General features: G+C 40.6%; 2 protein-coding genes across 10 annotated transcripts in view; one reads left to right on the top strand and one right to left on the bottom strand.

The window, feature by feature from the left end:
- Positions 1-113: 113 nt before the first annotated feature.
- DERL3 (derlin 3) lies at positions 114-8,092 on the bottom strand. 5 transcript variants are annotated; one of them, XM_075215827.1, is made up of 8 exons: positions 7,895-8,091; positions 7,281-7,346; positions 4,665-4,844; positions 2,697-2,770; positions 2,035-2,128; positions 1,123-1,318; positions 901-991; positions 114-302 (listed from the first exon to the last, which is right to left on the bottom strand). In XM_075215827.1, the coding sequence occupies exons 3-8, from the start codon at positions 4,722-4,724 to the stop codon at positions 194-196; spliced, it is 624 nt and encodes a 207-aa protein (XP_075071928.1). In that variant the 5' UTR covers positions 4,725-4,844; positions 7,281-7,346; positions 7,895-8,091; the 3' UTR covers positions 114-193. The 5 variants fall into 5 exon arrangements, with proteins under 5 accessions (XP_075071928.1, XP_075071937.1, XP_075071903.1 ...); XM_075215836.1 differs by having other exon boundaries at positions 7,281-7,319; XM_075215802.1 differs by lacking the exon at positions 4,665-4,844 and having other exon boundaries at positions 7,728-8,092.
- Positions 8,093-8,260: 168 nt separating this feature from the next.
- LOC142160758 (solute carrier family 2, facilitated glucose transporter member 11-like) overlaps positions 8,261-19,175 on the top strand; it is an 88,558-nt gene continuing 77,643 nt past the window's right edge. For 4 of the 5 annotated variants that reach the window (XR_012693298.1, XR_012693301.1, XM_075215752.1 and 1 more), the window contains exons 1-2: positions 8,261-8,342; positions 13,561-13,883. The gene's annotated coding sequence lies outside the window, so the exon portion shown is untranslated. Of the gene's footprint in view, positions 8,395-13,560; positions 13,884-19,175 lie in introns of all 5 variants that reach the window. The other variant, XM_075215736.1, reaches the window with a different exon arrangement.

The following is a 19,175-nucleotide window of genomic DNA, read 5'->3' as shown; positions in this document are numbered from 1 at the left end:
GTTGTCCACTTTTGAATAATTATAGACACCAACATAATATGCTTACCTAATTATAAACTTACTCAGTATGTTTAATTTGTTCATGAAATCTAAAATTACTATAAATTTCTGTATTTTTTTTAACTGCCAGAAAGAGCTTTTATTGTATATAAACAGTGTTGTACAGGAATCTTGAGCTCAGCACTAGCATATTTTAGTCATGGTCCACTCGAGGTAGCTGGTGATTGTGCTGATTGTTTGCCATGTCCTCTGGTAATGGATTGTAGTTCAAATCGGCATGAGGATCATCAAATATTTGCTTTCTGGAGAACACAGACAAAACTGCTCAAATGTGGACATTACAATCTAATATTTTAATCTATGCAACTTTTACTCCTACTGCAGCATTTTCAAGGGAGTGCGTGCGATTGCTTCCCTCAAGGCCCCTTTCTATAGCTCTAACCTGTTTGTGCCACTGTGTGTTAATTTTATTCTCTTGCAGGATTTGAATAAGCAGCTATCAGAATCGGTGAGCTCTATGTAGGAAGTAAACTGTAAGTGTCTGGTGGTGAAGTAAGTAACTTTAAGATTGGTGTATCTGAATGCTTTGCCATGTCTATCGATTTACTGCAATACTGTTGATGAGACACTAATTACACAGCTTTATAGTTACTGGTAGGTAAGTAACTTTTAGAAGGCTAAGAATAAAGCAGTTGTATTAAATTGCCCTATGTAAATGCACTTTATATGTTCTCGGTGTCATGCCTTTTCTGTATAGTAGATCCTTATGCAGTACAGAATGTGCTGACTGTAACGTCTCTACAAATAATGTCTCTTGTGCCAACAATGAGTTTCTGCCAGCAGGAAATATAAACAAATAGCTGGAATGAGGACGTCATTATCTTGGTTTATGATACTCACAAAAGTGCAGGGGTAACTAAAAGCTTTTTCCCTCCAGGTTGATTTGGGAAAACATCTTCTAGAAAGAAGTAAATGTGTCCAGTTGCAATGCCTGAAAAGGAAGAAGTATGAGGAGTGTACAGATATAGTTTAATTTTACTGTGCAGTGATGATTAAAGGCCTCATCAATGTACATAGGCCAAAATGCCAAGATCAGATAAAACATGAGGTGAATTCTCTTACCCAGCAAATTAACAAGGCTGGAACTACCCTTTAGAAGGGATAAGCCCATAATCAGCCAGGGCAGGAAAGGCGCTTGAAAGGTCAGAAGGCCAAAGAGATTAATTTGAATGAAAGGATTTCTGCGGCACCAAACATATAGCAACATAAGGGTGAATGCCTCACCCAGGAACGAGAGGCCGGCCAAGAGACCAAAAAGCTGTTTAATGTTAAGGAGTGTCATGTGCAGGCATGAAACCACTGCAGAGGTTCCCTCACGCTATGAGACTTCCATGAAGCATTAAAGTAATGGTTTATTTTTACAGCTACAGTGTTGCAGTCAAGCCGGATGGTCCAAACACCCTACATAGCCACAACAATCAGTATTTCAGAATAATATTTGAGTGCTACTTCTTTAGCTATAAATATCAAGTATTTCAATTATGAGGTTACCTTGAAAAAATGTTGGACAAATTGCTCATCTGCTATGCACATTTGGGGGTAAATGTATCAAGCTGAGAGTTTTCCGGCGAGTTTGAAAAGTGGAGATGTTGCCTATAGCAACCAATCGGATTCTAGCTGTCATTTTGTAGAATGTACTAAATAAATGATAGCGAGAATCTGATTGGTTTTTTTAAACTCGGCTTGATACATTTACCCCTTGGTGTTAAACTCTAGTATCCTTACAAGTCATGTTTCTCCATTTCTCTTGTTTTGGGTGGTTCTACATTTTTATGGATAGAGAAGCTGTTGTATCAATTATAAAGAAGCTCATATATAGCATATATGCCATCTGTACATTCTTATTTCTACAGTAACAACCTGATATGTGTCAAATTTAGTGTCCAAACATCCTTATTTTTTAAATACAAAATAATGTGAAATTCAGCAATCTATGGCTTATGTTTAGTTTACGAATAACTGTTTAAAGGATACAGTGATGAGGAGTCCGCCAAAAAGAAACATAAATACAAAATCTGCTGTGCGGCCTCTAAAAGAAGTTTCTTCTAACATTTTGCTGTATCTGTACCTGCAGGCAGTCATCTGTAAAGGAAACTAACAGCAGTGGAGTCTTTTGCACAATATATCATATAAGCAGATAAAACAACCAAAACACTGCACTAAATTCAGAAGGGCAACTTCCTGTTCTGCATCTCTGTGCATTATAGGACATAAGAGAGGGAAACAATGCTACACTTATAACAGAGGACTATGCATTTCTTTCACGCTTAAGTAAATGGAAGGTGTGTGTTTTTGATTTTTAATCCAGTATTTTTTAACACAAAATTGTACTGTTTTTATAACATTGCAGCCTATTTACTGGCTGTAAAGTCAAACAAAACTTCAAAAATACATTAAAAACCCCCCCAGAAAAATGACAATTCCAACAAACTAACAGTATTGCATACCTTATGTTGAAAATATATTAATATAAAGTTATAGGTATGCAAATTGTCCAGTTGTATAACTTTTTTTTAAAAAAAAAAAATAAATAAATATTAACATACATGAATGAATAGGAACATGTTTTAATCGTTTATTTATGTAAGTATGTGCTTAGTTGAAATGTTAGATATGTACCAGTGGAAAAAGGATACAGAAAAATCATATTGAAAAAGAAACTGAACCCCAGGTGTCCAAAGAAGAGAAAGTTGGTTATCAGTCTCCAAATCTGTGCAAAAGAAAAGGTACATGGATAGGTGGTTTTATTTTTAATAGTTATGACCTTCAGCTCTTGAATACAGCATAAACCAGTGGATCCCAAACTTTTTCAGTACAGGCACCCTTAGGGTTTCCATAATTTTTTCCAAGACACACCTAAGTCACAATAATTACCAAATAGTCCCCCCCCGTGAGATCGCCGAGGTCCCCCAGGGAGGTTAGGCGCAGTTTGGGAACCTCTGGCATAAACCAATGGCTCAGTGGTTGTCCAAAGGCTACAGTTCTTAATGACTATGGTACTGTCATAATAATGCTTGTATGGTGTACCCAATCTAACATCATTTTAAAAATCTGTTCATGCTGGGATTAAAATAACACTCCTGGTCAACAAAGGTTGTTTATTAGATACTTAATATACATGAAATGAGTTTAGCTCCCCTTAATTTCTACAAATGTAAAATCATCATGAATATCATGTAGGTTCTTGTGATTTATAGGATTCAGGAATTTCATCATTCTTCTGTGTGGTCTATTGTCTGAACAAAAATGAACTGTTTTTTTTTTTTCCCCAGAGTTGAGTATGAAATACTATACTATTAAACACTGTATAAATACATGCACCTAGGTTACTATGTCAGCACACCCTGGACATAATTTAAAGTACTTATATCTAATCTGTATAATTTTTTTTTGAAACTACACATTTATTTTTATCATTTTATGGCATAAAGTGCTGTGGTCTATGTAAACTAGCAGGGTAGTATATCGCTGCTCTCACTGACAGCATTAGCAAAACCTGTCTCTGCATCCAACAAAAGATCACCAGTTACGAAGAAGTGCTAACAGGTAAAGCCAGAGAGCCCACTCTGTTCCTTGGCCAACTTTCAATCAAGGATTTAAGGATGTTTCTGATGCCACCTTCTTTTTCTTCAAAGCAATGCTAAAGAACTGTATTCTACATAGAATGGCACTGTCCATTCAATCTGAGTGGACAGTGCCATTGGCAAAATTGCCATGCCAATTTTGATATACATCAATCCAGGCCTCCTTTCTAAAAATGCATTAAGTATAAATAAGTTATTTCTTGTACGGGTTCAGCTTTGAATTATTTTCTTGCTTTAAATAATTTTTCTGGTCTAAAGTTATGTCATCTTCAATTTACATTTTTGCAATAAAGTTGATAGGATTGACTCCTGTATGCTTGTGAAGGACTGTATCACCTACACTCTGCTGCTCAGATACTGGAAGTTTATGCACATCTGATTTTCAGGTTAGTGGGAGGGTTGTCTTCTATTGCTTACCCAACACTCCAATTGAAAGCAGTAGCTACTGTGATTGTGCATATTAATACAAAGCACTACCCTCTATATTGCATAGGAGGTAAGGGGACCCCAAGTTAAAATAAAAAACTTTGTGTTAGGGAAAAAAAAAGAGAGAATATGAATGAAAATAATATATCAGAGGAGCAGCGGCAGTGACAACAGTGAAGTGGGGGAGAGAGGTTGCAGTAATCAAGGTGGTAGATAATGAGAGTAGATGAGTGGTTTTTATACATCTAGGGCAGGGGTAGGGAACCTGTGGCTCTCCAGGTGTTGTGAAACTACAAATCCCAGCATGCCTTGCCACCTCTCTGCTGGTTATCTACTGGCAAAGCATGCTGGGACTTGTAGTTTCACAACACCTGGAGAGCCGCAGGTTGCCTACCCCTGATCTAGGGTGATGAAGGGTCTGATCCTGGAGAGAAGGTGGAGGGGACAGGATTGAGAGATTGCCTAAATGTGGGGAGTGATATAAATTGAAGATGGCACCCAGACAGTGGACTTAAGAAACGGGAGGGTAGTTTTGGAAACGGAGAATAGTTATGACATATTCTTCCCTATATGAGCATAACTGTTAATACTTGCATGTGGATCCACCAAAGTGCAGTGTGTACAGAGCATTTCTGTTGCAAAACAATCATACATGCTCTGGCTTTACATTGCCCCAGTGTGGTCCAAGACTGAGACACACAACCATCAACCTTTCTTCAGCAGTCCTTCTCAACTTAAGTCCTCATGGACCACAGTGGGGCATTATAGCAGTTTCTAAAGATAGTGAGGACATCAACTTTATTATTATTAATTTTTAGTTATAGGGCGCCACTAGATGGCCGTAGCGCCGTACAGGGACAAACGAAATTACAATACGAGGTGAGACAGCACAGTACAGTAAACAATAAGCACAGTAACTCAGTGAGCTCAAAGCACAGCTAGAGAGGGTGGGGGAGGGGAGAGGGGAAGGTCTGCCAACGACGGAGTCCAAGAGGGAAGGCACGGATGACAGGGAGACCCCCAAGGGGAGAGGAGGGAGCGAGAGGGGATGGGCGGGAAGAGGGTCCTCAAGGAGGAGGGCTAAGTAGCTGGAGAGCAGAGTTAACAGTGGTGAAGACAGGAGGAGAGAATACCCTGCTCAAAAGGAGCGTACAATCTAAGGGGTGGGGTAGACAGACAGAGAGACACGGGGGGGAAGATGGAGGATAAGGGAAGGGGAAAGAGGGGAAGAGGCAGAAGAAAAAGTAGGAAATTAAGTGGGAGACTGGAAGGCTTTAAGAAAAAGGTGGGTTTTTAAAGCCCGTTTGAAACTGTACAGATATGGGGAAGTTCTGATGGAGGGAGGGAGCTTGTTCCAGTGGAGGGGGGCAGCGCGGGCAAAGTCTTGGATACACGCGTGGGAGGAGGGGACGGTCATTGGCAGAACGGAGAGAACTTAGCAGTGTTTGAAGACAAATGAGTTAATTAGCTTATTAATGTTTTAAAGAAAGTCATTACTGAAAATTATTAGAGTGTTTGACCGTGGAGCTTTTTATTTGTTGTACACTCATCCTACAAAGTTTTTTTTTTTTTTTTTTTATTAATTTATTTTGCTAAACACAGCATACACACTATGTGAAAGAAAGCAATCTACATTTATATGGTCATAGAACTGCCCCTGGCCTCTAATTTCCAGGGACCTTAATTATAGGAAGTGCATTATCCGAAATATCTTTTAGAAGCCAGACTAGATGACATATGCAAAAGTTTACGGTTTTATGGAGGTTCGCTCCGTGCAGTTTAACTGGACAAAGAAGGCTGGGTGATGGGCTTCCATTCACAGAAATGCTTTGCAAAGGATGGTGTAGTCACAAAAAGGACCGTAACCCCTGTTAGAACCTGTTTCAAACATACCATACTTTGCTTTTGTGACATTTGCCTTTTATAATGGAGGGGAGATGAAATACCTTATTATACTCAACTTTTTAACAAACCTACAATGTAAATTCAGGCTAAGACATTGCATTTACTTTTATTGTTTTGATTCAGGAGCCCTTTGCTCCTTTTTAAATAAAACGACGTGTCTACAAGGAAGAAGGATAAAGTGCTTAATAATGCAGTATTTAGGAAATAAATTTAAATAGGTGATAATGGTTATGCATACCGAATATATGAATCAAAAAAGCACATCTATATTATGGTCTCATACTTCCGCACTTGTATCTTGATGGGCTCCGTAACATATGCAATTAAATAGAAATAATCAGAGATAGTGTGATATTGTTTTAAAAATAATAGATAATTATAAAATCTGCTCCCACCAATTGTGCTTAAGAATTCCAAACAGGGAAGAAAATTGTGTATATCTGAGTACTGCCATGCATCTTGGTGTTTCAGGGTGCCTCCAATAGAGGAACCAAACATTTCCAATTTAAAACAAAAGATCAGATACAATTGTCAACGCGTTTCATCTCTAAACGAAACTTCATCAGGAGAAAACTGGATGAGGCCATTTGACAATTGGATCTTCTGTTTCAAACTGGCATTGGTCCCTTTGGATGTCTTTCTGTGTAGTGGAACGGTTGGGATCAACCCAGGGTGAATTTACAGTGAATCCCAGCACAAACTACTTGGACTACATCTCTAGGACTACATACTTTAATATTTTACATTGTGAGTGTATTAGCTATATACCTGTGTGATTAAAATAAAGTTGTTATAAAAATACTTCACCATATGGTTTCTGTATTTTCTTTATTGGAGGCACCCTTAAACACCAAGATGCATAGCAGTACCCAGGATATATACAGATGAACAAAGTTTTCTTCTCTGGTACGCTTAAGCACTATTGGTGGGAGCTTTTTTTTTTTCTTTCTTTTTATAATTAACTCTTTTTTAAAATGATATCACGTTATCTTTGGTTATTTCTATTTTATTGCCATGTTATGATGCCCATCAAGATTCAAGTTTGGGACCATAACATAAATGTGCTTTTTTGATTCATATATTGGTACACAACCATTATCTCCTATTATATTAGGATTTATTTTCAAAATACTACACTATAAGGCGCCCTCTTCCTTCTTCGTTGTAGATATTGTTTCTGGCTTTACCACCTGCTATATTGAAGGTTGGCAGCCGTCTGCACCCTAGGAAGTGTATAAATGTGTAAGACTTGTGTAATTTTTTTTTCCACAAAACTACATGTATTATGAATAAATCTAGACTCACCTGCAATTTTCTGAAGATTAGGTCAGGATTGATGTAAAGCTGGAAAGGAGTAATGAGCTGCATTTGCTACAGATGAGATATTAATGATATTAAATTATCACAGATGTATAAAGCTGCTTTGTTTTGAGCAAGAATCAAAAAACTTTGATACTGATATTTTCAGTCATCGGGGATTCATTTGCAGATATACAAAATGTTTAACTGGATTGTTCCTTCATCTTGTAGTATAGAGAAACCTTATGTGTGAACCTTAAAGAATTATGTATGTGCTGTCCCTACAAAAATCAGACTTGCATTGAAATCTGAGGGCTGTACTTAACTGCTCCCAGCAATAATTTAAAACATAGTCTCCCCCCTGTTTGTGTCTTATGCATTTATAGTAATATTATGAAGCTGAATGTTTCCATTGTCTCCTGTGGCAGAGCGGGTGACAGTGTTGCCCCTTACCACAGCAGCGGTGGTGATCACACAGGCGGTGGTGTAAGCCAGGGTGACCGTCGGGATGCGCTGATAGTCCCAGGTAAAGCCCAGATGAGCCATGCTTTCCTCGCAGGTTGCCCAACAATAGTGCTATATTCATTGTAACAGCTGTTGTAGCTGAGTGCCAGGCTTACCGTGCCTCATCCTGTGCCACTTCCGTCTGCCTCAGGGAAAACTAACCCGACTCCCGAGCCAGGAAAGGACAGTTACACAGGGAAGGTGAGACAGAAGCCTGCGATCGCCCTGTATTGACGGGCTACGACGTTCTTATCAGGCAGCTAGACGAGCATTTCTGGGCCCTCTCCTCTTCCCCTGCTGCAGGTATATATATATATATATATATATATATATATATATATATATACCTGTCAGGATCACCGGCATCATGGATACATTATATTTTGAATGGAGGGAGGGGTGTTCAGGCCGGGCCATCCGCTCCAGAAGCCACCCACTCTGCTGTATCAGTTCTTAAAGCCCAAGCAGGGCTTCACTGCGCATGCTCAGACAAGCAGGAATGGGGGCTCCCGTAGCAGCTGCTTGAACTGCTCCTGTGTTACCTACGTCACAGCCTGCAACCAGGTACGTCCCGGCACTTCTGGTAGTGTTCCGCAGTTTACATCAAGAGCAATGGGTAGATGGTTTTATTTTTTCCCCAAACATTCACGTTTGGTATAACTCGTTTTTCTCTCGATCAGATGTTCCTAAAAGGACACCTGCTACCTCTCATCATCATCATGGTATTCAACACCCACTGTTACTCATACACGTACCCAAATATTACTCGATCAATACCCAAACTCTGACTCCGAGTTCTGTCGCCTCAACCAAGGCCTACACACAGCAAAGCACCCTCACTTCCCCATTTGACCTTAGCCAAAAGGTGTATATAATTGATGTAACTACCGAGTGTTATCTGTGTTACTCTTCCATACCTCCCATCATTTCTCCTGATATATAAGTCTCGCCTCTAAGTTGCACAAGCCTTCCCCAATCACGCTCTCTTTATGAGCAACCACTCTCACTTTTCAGTGAAGCCAACCCACCTTTGTTTTAGTCTGTGTATTAAATGCATTCATTCACTGCTTATTCATGCTCCAGCTTCTTATTCAGAAAATTTTGTTTCTAAAGGAATAGTTCAGTTGAGCTGTGAAGGGTGCCGCCGGGGCCTAACCTGAATACACAGACCTTGTTGCCCCGGCTAGCTGGTGGGTATGGGCAAACACTACCAGAGGACTGCCCCTGAATGCACTGTATTTATGTGGGCAGTTTCTAGTGTAGTGGTGTGGTGCAGTGCAAAGGAAATTTTGTGCTAGGCCATCACAAACATGAAGAAAATAGGATATACCCACATTTGTGGCCTCTCGGCATCCGCCACGCACACCCCCCTTCTGCTCACTCCTCCTTCTCCTCTCGAAATGTGGGGAGGCCGGTATCTTGTCTCACTACAGCCGTTCCCGGTGAACTTGCGTGCCGCAGGGCCGTAACTAGGGCTGTGCGAAGGGGGCGACCGCCCAGAGCGCAACGCTGAAGGGGGCGTAATTTAGGAATATTTTAGGTTCATTTGGTTAAAATTGAGGGCTGCAGGGCAGCATTTGTCTTTCTCACCTCAGGCTCTAGAATTCTAAGTTACGGCTCTGGCCTGCCGTCACAGGGGGGGCACAACAATAACGCCATAGCCGTTACAGGATCTCGGATTTAACATTTGATGAACACAAAAGTGTGTTCCTTACACAAATTGCAGTTGTATGTAGCCTGGTTCAGGTACCATTTTGGAAAAATATCGCCCCCCCCACCCAAAAAAAAGACAAGTTTCACAGGGGCATATTTAGCAAATAATGATCGTGCACTTACCGTGAAATTCAGGTCCCTCTGTGTGTCCCACATATTTAAGAAGGGTGCATCGCAGCAGTTATCGTGGATATCTGCTGCTTTGCATTCCTTTTCATTTTTGGGAGCAGTCGCCATTCTACAGTATGGTGACTACTCCCAACCGCAATCTAACAAGTTCCAAAAAAAAAAGTTTTTTTTCGGTAACTTGTCGTGATAATGTATCATAATTGAAAGATTTCAGTGCTGTCAGCTCTGCTCCGAAGAGCGCATGTGTGGAGGGATCACATGATCCCTCCCTGTCACTCACCGCTCGCTCTCTGCAGGATAGAGCGGAGATGTCTGTGTGCATGTGCAGTTCAAAGAACTGCACATGCGCAATTCCAGTGTGAAAAAAAGATGACCAGGAGGAGATCCATAGACATCGTGTTCCAAAGAGGCGGGGTAAGTGTGATTTTTTTTTTTTTTTATCACAGAAACAGCAGTTTATCAGAACTGTGTCTGGTGATGCGTTTTTCATAAATGTGAGAAATAGTTCAAACCTTATCAATGCGATAAGGATTGAAAACTATTTTTCACTTTATGATAAGATTGATAAATGTGCCCCAAAGAAACGCAGGATATTTTGCATGGTTCAAACTAGAATAATCTTTAGGTTCCCAAACTGTGCACGCGGCTACCGAGGAGCGCCGCGGCGCTGTCACAGTGGTGCTGTGGACAGAAAGAGAAAAAAACAAAAAAAAGTATCAATCCGGCGGCACCTGAGACCCTGCATCCTCCTCCCTCCTTCTCACTGAATGTCGGGCGTCATCATGCCCGACATTAATTGACAAGCGGCAGGAGAGAGGATGCTGAGTCCCAGGCGCCGCCGGATTGGTAAGTTTTTTTTTTTGTTTTGTTTTTTTTTTTCCTCTCCCTGTCCATGGCGGGATGCAGAGGGGGCAGAGCGTAGATGCAGGGGAGACACAGAGTGTGTGGATGCAGAGGGGGCACAGAGTGTGTGAAGATGATGCAGGGGCACAGAGTGAGTTAGCTGTAAATTATTCTTTGACAGAAATATAATTGAAAAAAAAATATATAAAAATAATATTTTCCCTTGGATTTATGTGTATTTTTGCATACAACTAAATAAGTATTTCTTTCCTGACCTAAATACTTATTACGTTTTTTGACCCAGCTATTTATAAAATGGGACTGCTCGGTAATTATTTTGGAGGGATGCCTTCAAAAAATTATGGAGACTCTAAGGGGCATATTCAATTGCCTGCGGGATTGGCGAAAATCCCGCGGTCCGCGCAGGATTACCGTTATTACGGTAATCCTGCGTGGAAAAACCGTTAATACGGTAATTTACTTGCTCAGGGAGCTGCGAGCTGAAATCCAGCGAAAGATTAACGTATTAACGGTATTGGTTTTCCCGCGCTCGAACCCGCGGACAATTGAATACCCCCCTAAGGGTACTGCGAACTACAAAAGTTTGGGAACCACTGGATTAATCCATTAGGCCTGATACATGCTTACATGTTTATTAGCATGCTTAAATGTCATTAACAAGAAAACCTTGTTGTTCCAGGAAGCATACACGTGGGTTGTATGTAAATGACCACTCTCTGTTGCTTCACATTGTTAAATTTGTGGTTCAACGTGGTTAAACCCTTGCAAAACTTATTGCTACTTATTAAAAAATAATAAAACGTGCCTTTGCCACCTGATTTCATGCCCAGAACCTTGTGCCAGGATGTCAGGCAAATGTGGAAGTGTGTACACACCCACGACCAGTAGCGTAGGCAGTTATCTGTTGTGTGTGCACAGAGCCACAATCTTTTCAGCAGATGGTTATGAGAGATAAAGATCACAGATCTTTAGGTTTGTGGTGTGTGCGCATGAATCGGTATGCTCATTGGGACTTTCAATCGTTGGCAAAATTGCTGCAGAAATTGTATCTGAAATACGATTGCATAGGTGTGTACCCAGTTTGTGTGCACACACAGCAATTCAATCTGTTTATATACCTTAATTTAATTGAATATCGTCTAAACTCAAAAATGTAACATGTGGCACCTTAACAGTACATTATAGTTCTCCCCATAACACCAGAGGTAGACAACCTGTAGCCCGTCAGTTGTTGTGGAACTACAAGTCTCAGCAAATCAGTTGGGAAGGCATAGGTTGTACAAGCCTCCTTTCACACTGCACTTCATAAATGCCACTCAGAGCTGCTCTGACATGAGCCAATACACCGTTCTCCGTTTTTCTTATGCATGCTGCATTCAGTGACAGAAAGCTGAATCATTGTAGAGAGAGAACCTGTGCAGTATCTCACAACTGTCCGCTAGATAGCATCTGAACATTTATTATGATGAGTTCCAGTAAACCGTTCATTATATAGGAGACGCAGCAAATGACCATGCAGGTTTCTTCTTCATATTGCTGGGTTCAGAGTGAACATGGAGGTAGCACCAAAGCTGTCTCGAGCCACGGGTGAGTCCTGCTAGACAAGCATTGAGGCTGTTAAGTTGTTGTAGTATGTTGGGGCTGTATATGTTGTCATCATGGGGCTGTTATACTTAAATGAATGCTAATGTAGTCGAGCTATTATGGTGGCATGCAATCATATATTGTGGGCATTTGTGAATGTGATCTTGCTGGTTATGGGGCTATATGTTATGCAGTACTTTTTGCTGTTCATTACCATGTACATATTGTTTTCCCCATACCATGTATATAAATTATTAGATGGCAAACTAAAGTTAGCAGGTTTGTATAAGATTAAAAAGGAAGAAGTCGCTAATAAGACATATTTTTAAATGTATTATCTCATAAACGCATACACACCCATTGTCGGACTGGGGCATGCAGAGCCTGCAAGGGAAACCAAAAGCAGGGGCCCAAATAAAAGTAGGAGCTGCCACTAAGCATTTGTGTGCTGCTGAAGGGGATGTGGTCAGCTTGTGCATGGATCAGCCTATATAGAGCAAGACTAGTGCTTAACATCTATGCTTAGGGACTAGTGTTACACATACATTACAGGCAACTATAATTACAGGGCCTGATTCATTAAAGCACGCAAAAGAAATGTATTGTGCGATTTTTAAAAATACATATAAATCATACATACGTACATCCATATTCAACATGGAGCAGATTTAAACTTATGTCTGTTGATGAATGTGTTTTTTTATTTCTTGTTTTTTTTTCTTCTCCATAAAATACATTTTTTAGGATGTTATTAATATCTAGTGTACATAAAATGCATTTTTACACTTGCTCCTGATTGCAAACACATGTTCTAGCATGTTATTCGACTGTCATCACTAGTAATCGGCACTTACACTCGACCTGTAGCTGGTGCAAGTGATACGACAGAAAAACATGTACCTTTAAGATGCCCAAAACTTAAATCAGATGCTGCGTGCACTTGAGCTTGGCACACCCTTACTGCACATTGACTATGTTCATACGCCCAGTCACTCCCCGTTCCACCCCTGAAATGGTAGGTTGTACTAAGGGTCCTTTGCGCTCGAAGATGAATTGGACGTTGCTGCGTTCTCTGACGTATTGTTTGTTACTGGGCATGTTCAGAGTGATTTTATTCAAAATATAGCACGTATCTGCATTGCCTGCCATAATGAATCAGGCCCACCGTGATTAAACAGTATGTTTTTTGTTTTTTTTATATGTTCCAGCATGTCATAATAGACACTGACAAGACATGCTGAGACATATAGTTCCACTGGAGCTAGTTTATCCATACTGGTTATAGAAATATTGTAAACATCCTGATTTCACCATGCATCCACAACGATAAAGAAAATAAAAAGAACTACTATTGTGGGGCACTTCTAGGATTTTTATTTATTTAGAATTTGTATCCATAACTGTTGCCCTATCTGTATTCATTTACATACAACCCCAATGGTACAACATGGTCATTTTTTTAAAAAAAAAAATGTGTTTGTTTTCATTACAGGAAACGGAGCAACAATTCAGCCCATCCTTCTATCAGATCAATAATAGAGAGAACATTTGACTTGTTTGTTGTCTGGATCGCTCTTGAGGAGCCTTCATGCAGGCGAGCCTTCATGCAGGCGCTGAAGTTTCTGTGCCATATCATTGCTCTGTGTGCAGTTTTTCATAACATAGCCATACCGAAAAGGCTGCCTACAGATCAAGAGGAGATTATTCCTGAGGAAGGCTAGGATAATGATCCAGAATCTGTGGCCACGGAAAAAGGGCAGAAAATGAGGAATTATGTTATTCAGCAATACTTCAATTGTAATTACACAAGAAAATGTAAGTTTTACAAACTTTCTCATAGTTATGGTTATAATTAACAGTTTACAGCCAAAAATGCTTCAGGTCTGAATTGTCAACCGTGGAATTTCATGTTTCAAGTTAAGATACAAAACAATATATACACATTGCTCTTTAATACATACAAATACTGGTCAGCTGTGATGTTGAAGTTAAATGAATTGTTTGCCTATGCCAGGGTTGTCCAACCCGCGGCCCAGCACGTCTGTAAATGTGGCCCAGAAGGAGTTTTGGTTGTGGCAAGGGGGCAGCGCTCTTAATGGAAAAAAAAATCCTGCAAAAAAAAAAAGAAACTACTTACCTTGCGGTCACGCGGTCACGTCAGCTGGTACTCCGGCTCCCTCCCTTGTCTCCTCCTCCGTGTGGTGCTCGCAGTGAATGTTGGGCGTGATGTCATCACGCTCAACATCCATTGCGGAGCGCAGCACAGAGGAGTCACCCGCGCGAGAAGAACAATCAGCAGCACAGAATTGGAGAAAAGAAGAGAAGAGGACAGGAGAACAAGCCGATTAAAAGGTAAGTTAAGCGGGATTTTTTTTTATTATTTCAAGGGATGCTGACAAGTGAATACAAGTCACCTGGTCCTGGAGCATCATGGACCTTATCTCCCTGCTACATACTTCTACTTGTATTACTAATGGGGCATTATATATTATTCTCTTTGGCCCATTATAAGTTGTTATCCCTTAATTAACATAGTGGTGTAATTATCAAAACAGGTCACAATTTGGGGTCACAGTGGTGTATATGTCAGGTACCGCAGGCCTGGTCAGGGCACCCTGATATACAATGCCTGTCTTAAATGATACTGCATCGAAACAATACAAGAAGTGATTATAGTATAATAACTAGAGAGGATTTTTTGAACAGGGCGATTGAAAGGTAAGTATAAGGTGATTTTATTTATTTATATATATATATATGTTAATTATGTTTTCTATGTTTTTTTGGATGATCAGCCATCGTTATTGTTAGTGTATCTTATGTGCGGCCCAAACCAACTCGTCGTCTGCCAATGTGGCCCAGGGAAGCTAAAAGGTTGGACACCCCTGGCCTAGGCCATGACTCCCCCCTAAATCTAAATTACGAAAACCCATTTTACATTTAGACCTCAGCAACACAACATGACTTTGATAAAAAACAAACCCATAAATAATGTGTACATCACATGCTTTATTTAACCCCTTCAGTGCTAAAGACTCGTCCTTAGCACACAGGGATTTCAAAGAAGTTAAAATTGTACTTGCCTGTTCCCCAGCAGCTATTTCCTGTTGGTGGTGGACAGGGCTTAAATACATTATTGTGTAGAAGTGCAATTACACCATTAAGCCGCGCCTTTTTGCTCGCCGCCTACAGAAAAATAATGAAGAGCCAGGGGACTGGGAGTGAGGACAATCAAAGTGCCCTATCTTGCCCATCATGGCACCTAGAAACTCAGGGGCACCCTTGCTTAATTAAGGTGCCCCCATAATAGTTATTTGGTGATTATATGCGATCGTCAGGCCATAACCTCCTACACTACAGAAATTATTAAGAAGTGATGGGGTAGGGGTTTTGTAATGCCGAGATCTACCCTCTTTCAAATTAGGTGCCTGCTTAGTAGTTACTCTATGTTGATCACCAGACAATAACACCCTACACCAGTGGTTCCCGAACTTTTTCACCCTTAGAGTCTCCTCAATTTTTCAAGGCATCCATCCAACATAATTACCGAGCAGTCCCGTTTTATAAGTATTTGGGTCAAAATAACGTAATAAATATTTAGGTCAGGACAGAAATACTTAGTAAGTTGTATGCAAAAATAATACACATATATCCAAGGAAAAAGAATATTTATATATATTTTTCTCAATTATATTTCTGTCAAAGAATAATTTACAGCTAATACTAAGGAATAAGATCAAACAAAATAAAACAACAATATGTACAAAAATCATCACAGTGTCCCTTCACGATCACTCTGTGCCCTTCTTCCTCACACTCTGTGCCCACTTTCGTCCACACACTCTGTGCCCACCTTCGTCCATACACTCTGTGCCCACCTTCGTCCACACACTCTGTGCCCTCCTTCGTCCACACACTCTGTGCCCGCCTTCATCCTGACTCTTCCCCTCCTCACCCTCACTACCCCCTCCTTCATTCTTTTGCCCCTCCATTACTGTTTCCTTTTACTATATCCCCTTCAATTCTTTACTTACCATACTTGACCTTCTTTCTTCTATTTCTTCTCTCTTTTCTTCTGTTTTCTTACCAATCTGGTGGCGCCCCGGGACCAAGCATCCTCCTCCCAGCCTCCCAGCAAAGTTTATTTTTTATTTTTTCCTGGCCACGGCACCCCTGTGACAGCGCCGTGGCACGCCCGGGAGCCGCGGCGCACACTTTGGGAACCGCTGAACTACACTACAGAGAAGCCCAGAAGTTCAGAGATGGGGGATTATAATGCCTAGATCTCTAAAGGGCACACCTGGCTGGAGGTGAAAAATGGTGATGGTTGTTGGAGAAAATGGAGGTGCAACCTCTTCAGTAGGGTCACCCACACCTGTGCCAGGTGGCTCTTTCATGGTGCCACTGGTCAACCTTTAGTGTTGATCCCTGATTTCAGGTGTCTAGCAAATATTGAATGATAGGCTGTTGCCTTGTTGCTGTGGCATGCCACTGGGAATTAATTTCTTTTAGCACACTCACTTTTGACCAGGGTGGAGAACATCTGGGCTTGTGCATTTTGTGAAGTGCTGAAGATCTGTGTGTTTTGTGTCATTTGCTGGATTAATAATTCCATGTCGGTTAAATTGGTGTGTGCTGCTTTTAGGGGGCTCACTGCTTCCTTTTTACCTCCCGGATATTGAACATCGTAGGTGGTGTTTCAGTTACCCCCTGAGGCTGTTCAGGTTCAATGTCTGTGGAAGAGAAATACAGTAAGGCTAGGTACACACTGCAAGAAAATTCTCCTGATGCGATAGTTTCACCAATTTTAGCAACAACATAAAAAAAAAAGGTCCCGATCAGCATGCCGATTACCATGTACACACTATAATGATTTTATAACGATAGCTGCTCTTCGTCTGTCATTTGATTTGACACTGTCGGCAAGTGAGTGGAGCTGTTTGAGGTACGTCAGTGTGTCTGAGTGCTGTTGTGTCTGTGCTGTCAGGCGGTCTGTGCTGTCAGTGTATTAGTATATCTCTGGTAGGAACTGTGCAGACAGGGACGCAACGGTTGCAGGGAGATGACAGAGGACATGACCTGTCACACTGAGATCCACTATTGACCGACGGTCGTGTAAGTGCATACATACTGCAGGATCGGAAGGTGATTGGTTGGAAAATATTAAACAGTACGACCAAACTAATCAAACGATGATCGGAACTTCAAGCCGACTTTAGATCGTTGTATACGTATATACACGATATGTGACTAAACGGTCGGGTGACGGCTCATTTGCCCGATTATTGGGCGGAAATGCTCCAGTGTGTACCTAGCCTAAGACATTGAGACAAAACATGGTTTGTAGCCTTTTTACACCTATTATACAGTGGATAATGTTTGAAAAATATTTGTTATTGCTAGTCTTGTTTATTTGTATGGTACAACAAAAAGAGTACATATATCACCGAGGACTGCCAAGCAAAATACACAAGAAGCAAAGGCAAAATACAGACCATTTACCAAGCATATATGCAATAATATGAATATTTAATCTAACATGTAAGGCATGGGCAATGTATTGAACAAACATAAACTACAACTTAGACTACAATATGCAAAAGATAAAATACAAGGACATGTAGGACTGATGAGGTGGGAGTGGACAAGAAGTCAGGAGAAGAGAAGGCACTTCTACTGTGATCATAATATAATTGATAACATGAGATACCTGCGTCAGCTGTGGGTGAAGCACATGTGGCTGTGGTTTCACTGTCCAGCCCTCCAACTTTCTAAATCTACGCCACATTTATGCAGCCCATGCCACTAGTTTCTGGTCATCCTCCTGCCACTGGCATGCCTCTGGTTTACCTGGAGCATGTCTTTTATTTATTCTATTGAAAGTTCTGACACCCTTTCTTACCTTCCTAAACACTGTGACATATGGGACGCACAGTATTGATTTTGTTTATGATCTGTTGCCAGAGTATCATCTTGAGAGCCGCACATTTTTTCAGATGATACAAGCTCTTATTTTTGTACAAAACGTCATTAATCTCCTCAATGCTGCTTTTATCTAAAACAATATATTGTATGGGCAGGGGAGTTTTCTTTTTATAGTAGGGCGCATTACCCATTGACTCATGACGCTGTCTCCCTTCCAATTCAAATCCGCTTTATGGTGTAAATACTTAAATGACAGCAGGAAGTGGGTAAGGGTAAAAGACCACTCTGCTTTTATTGTGACAAAGCCGGCAATGGCTCATGATGTGAGCACATTTGTAACTGCATCTATCTGGGAAGCAAATCACTAGAGACCAGTTCCTTTTTGCCCTTATTTTCTTTTCTTTTTGTTTCATGATACTACTCTTTTCTATTTTATTTTATCTTTTTTTTTTTTGTTGCAATCTCTCTCTCTTTTCTCCCATCCTTGTTTTTCACTTTACTAATTTATTTTTATTTTTTCTCTTTTGTATTTCTTTATGTTTTCTTGGGCTTATGGGGTAGAGGAACTCCTACTAAGACTGATGCCGGTCATAATTTTTCTTGCAACAGAAAGTTGTATTGGGGACACAGGACTGGGGATGGCATAAAGCCACAATATTCCATATGGAGCAGCTTATACAAGAAGAAAGCAGAAGGGAATAGTTTGTAATTATACTTTAGAATGTGAAGGACCTTTTGGGTCAATATCTGGGACACTGAGTCAGTTTATGTTTAGTTTTAGACTGTAATAAATTGTGAAGTGTAACAAGATAGTACCAAACCAGCAGCTGGAATATACCCCTACCAGAGGATATTTTCTTTCCATACCCCACAGTCTGACCTAATTTTACCTCTCTTATCAGTCATCAACCACAAGAATTAGAAGCTGAGGGCTAATGACAAGTGGGGGAGTGTGGAGTCTTGTTTCTAGCTCTTTTTTTGAGCTTAATTTAGAATATTTGTTTTTCTTTGGTCCCATGGCAGATATGCGTCATGGTTCTGGGGTTTGCAACAAAACAGAAACAGGGTCAAGTCTGCATCCCATTAAATGTAGAGAACACATTTACATCAGCTGCAGACTGTATGTGTCCTCATTATGCAGTTCAGCTGGATACTAAGAACTTTTCTACATGGGTATTCACT

This window comes from Mixophyes fleayi, chromosome 1 (genome assembly GCF_038048845.1).
Source record: "Mixophyes fleayi isolate aMixFle1 chromosome 1, aMixFle1.hap1, whole genome shotgun sequence".
Taxonomy (NCBI): Eukaryota; Metazoa; Chordata; class Amphibia; order Anura; family Limnodynastidae; genus Mixophyes; species Mixophyes fleayi.
The sequence above is the reverse complement of the archived record's forward strand: the minus strand, read 5'-3'. Positions and strand labels throughout refer to the sequence as shown.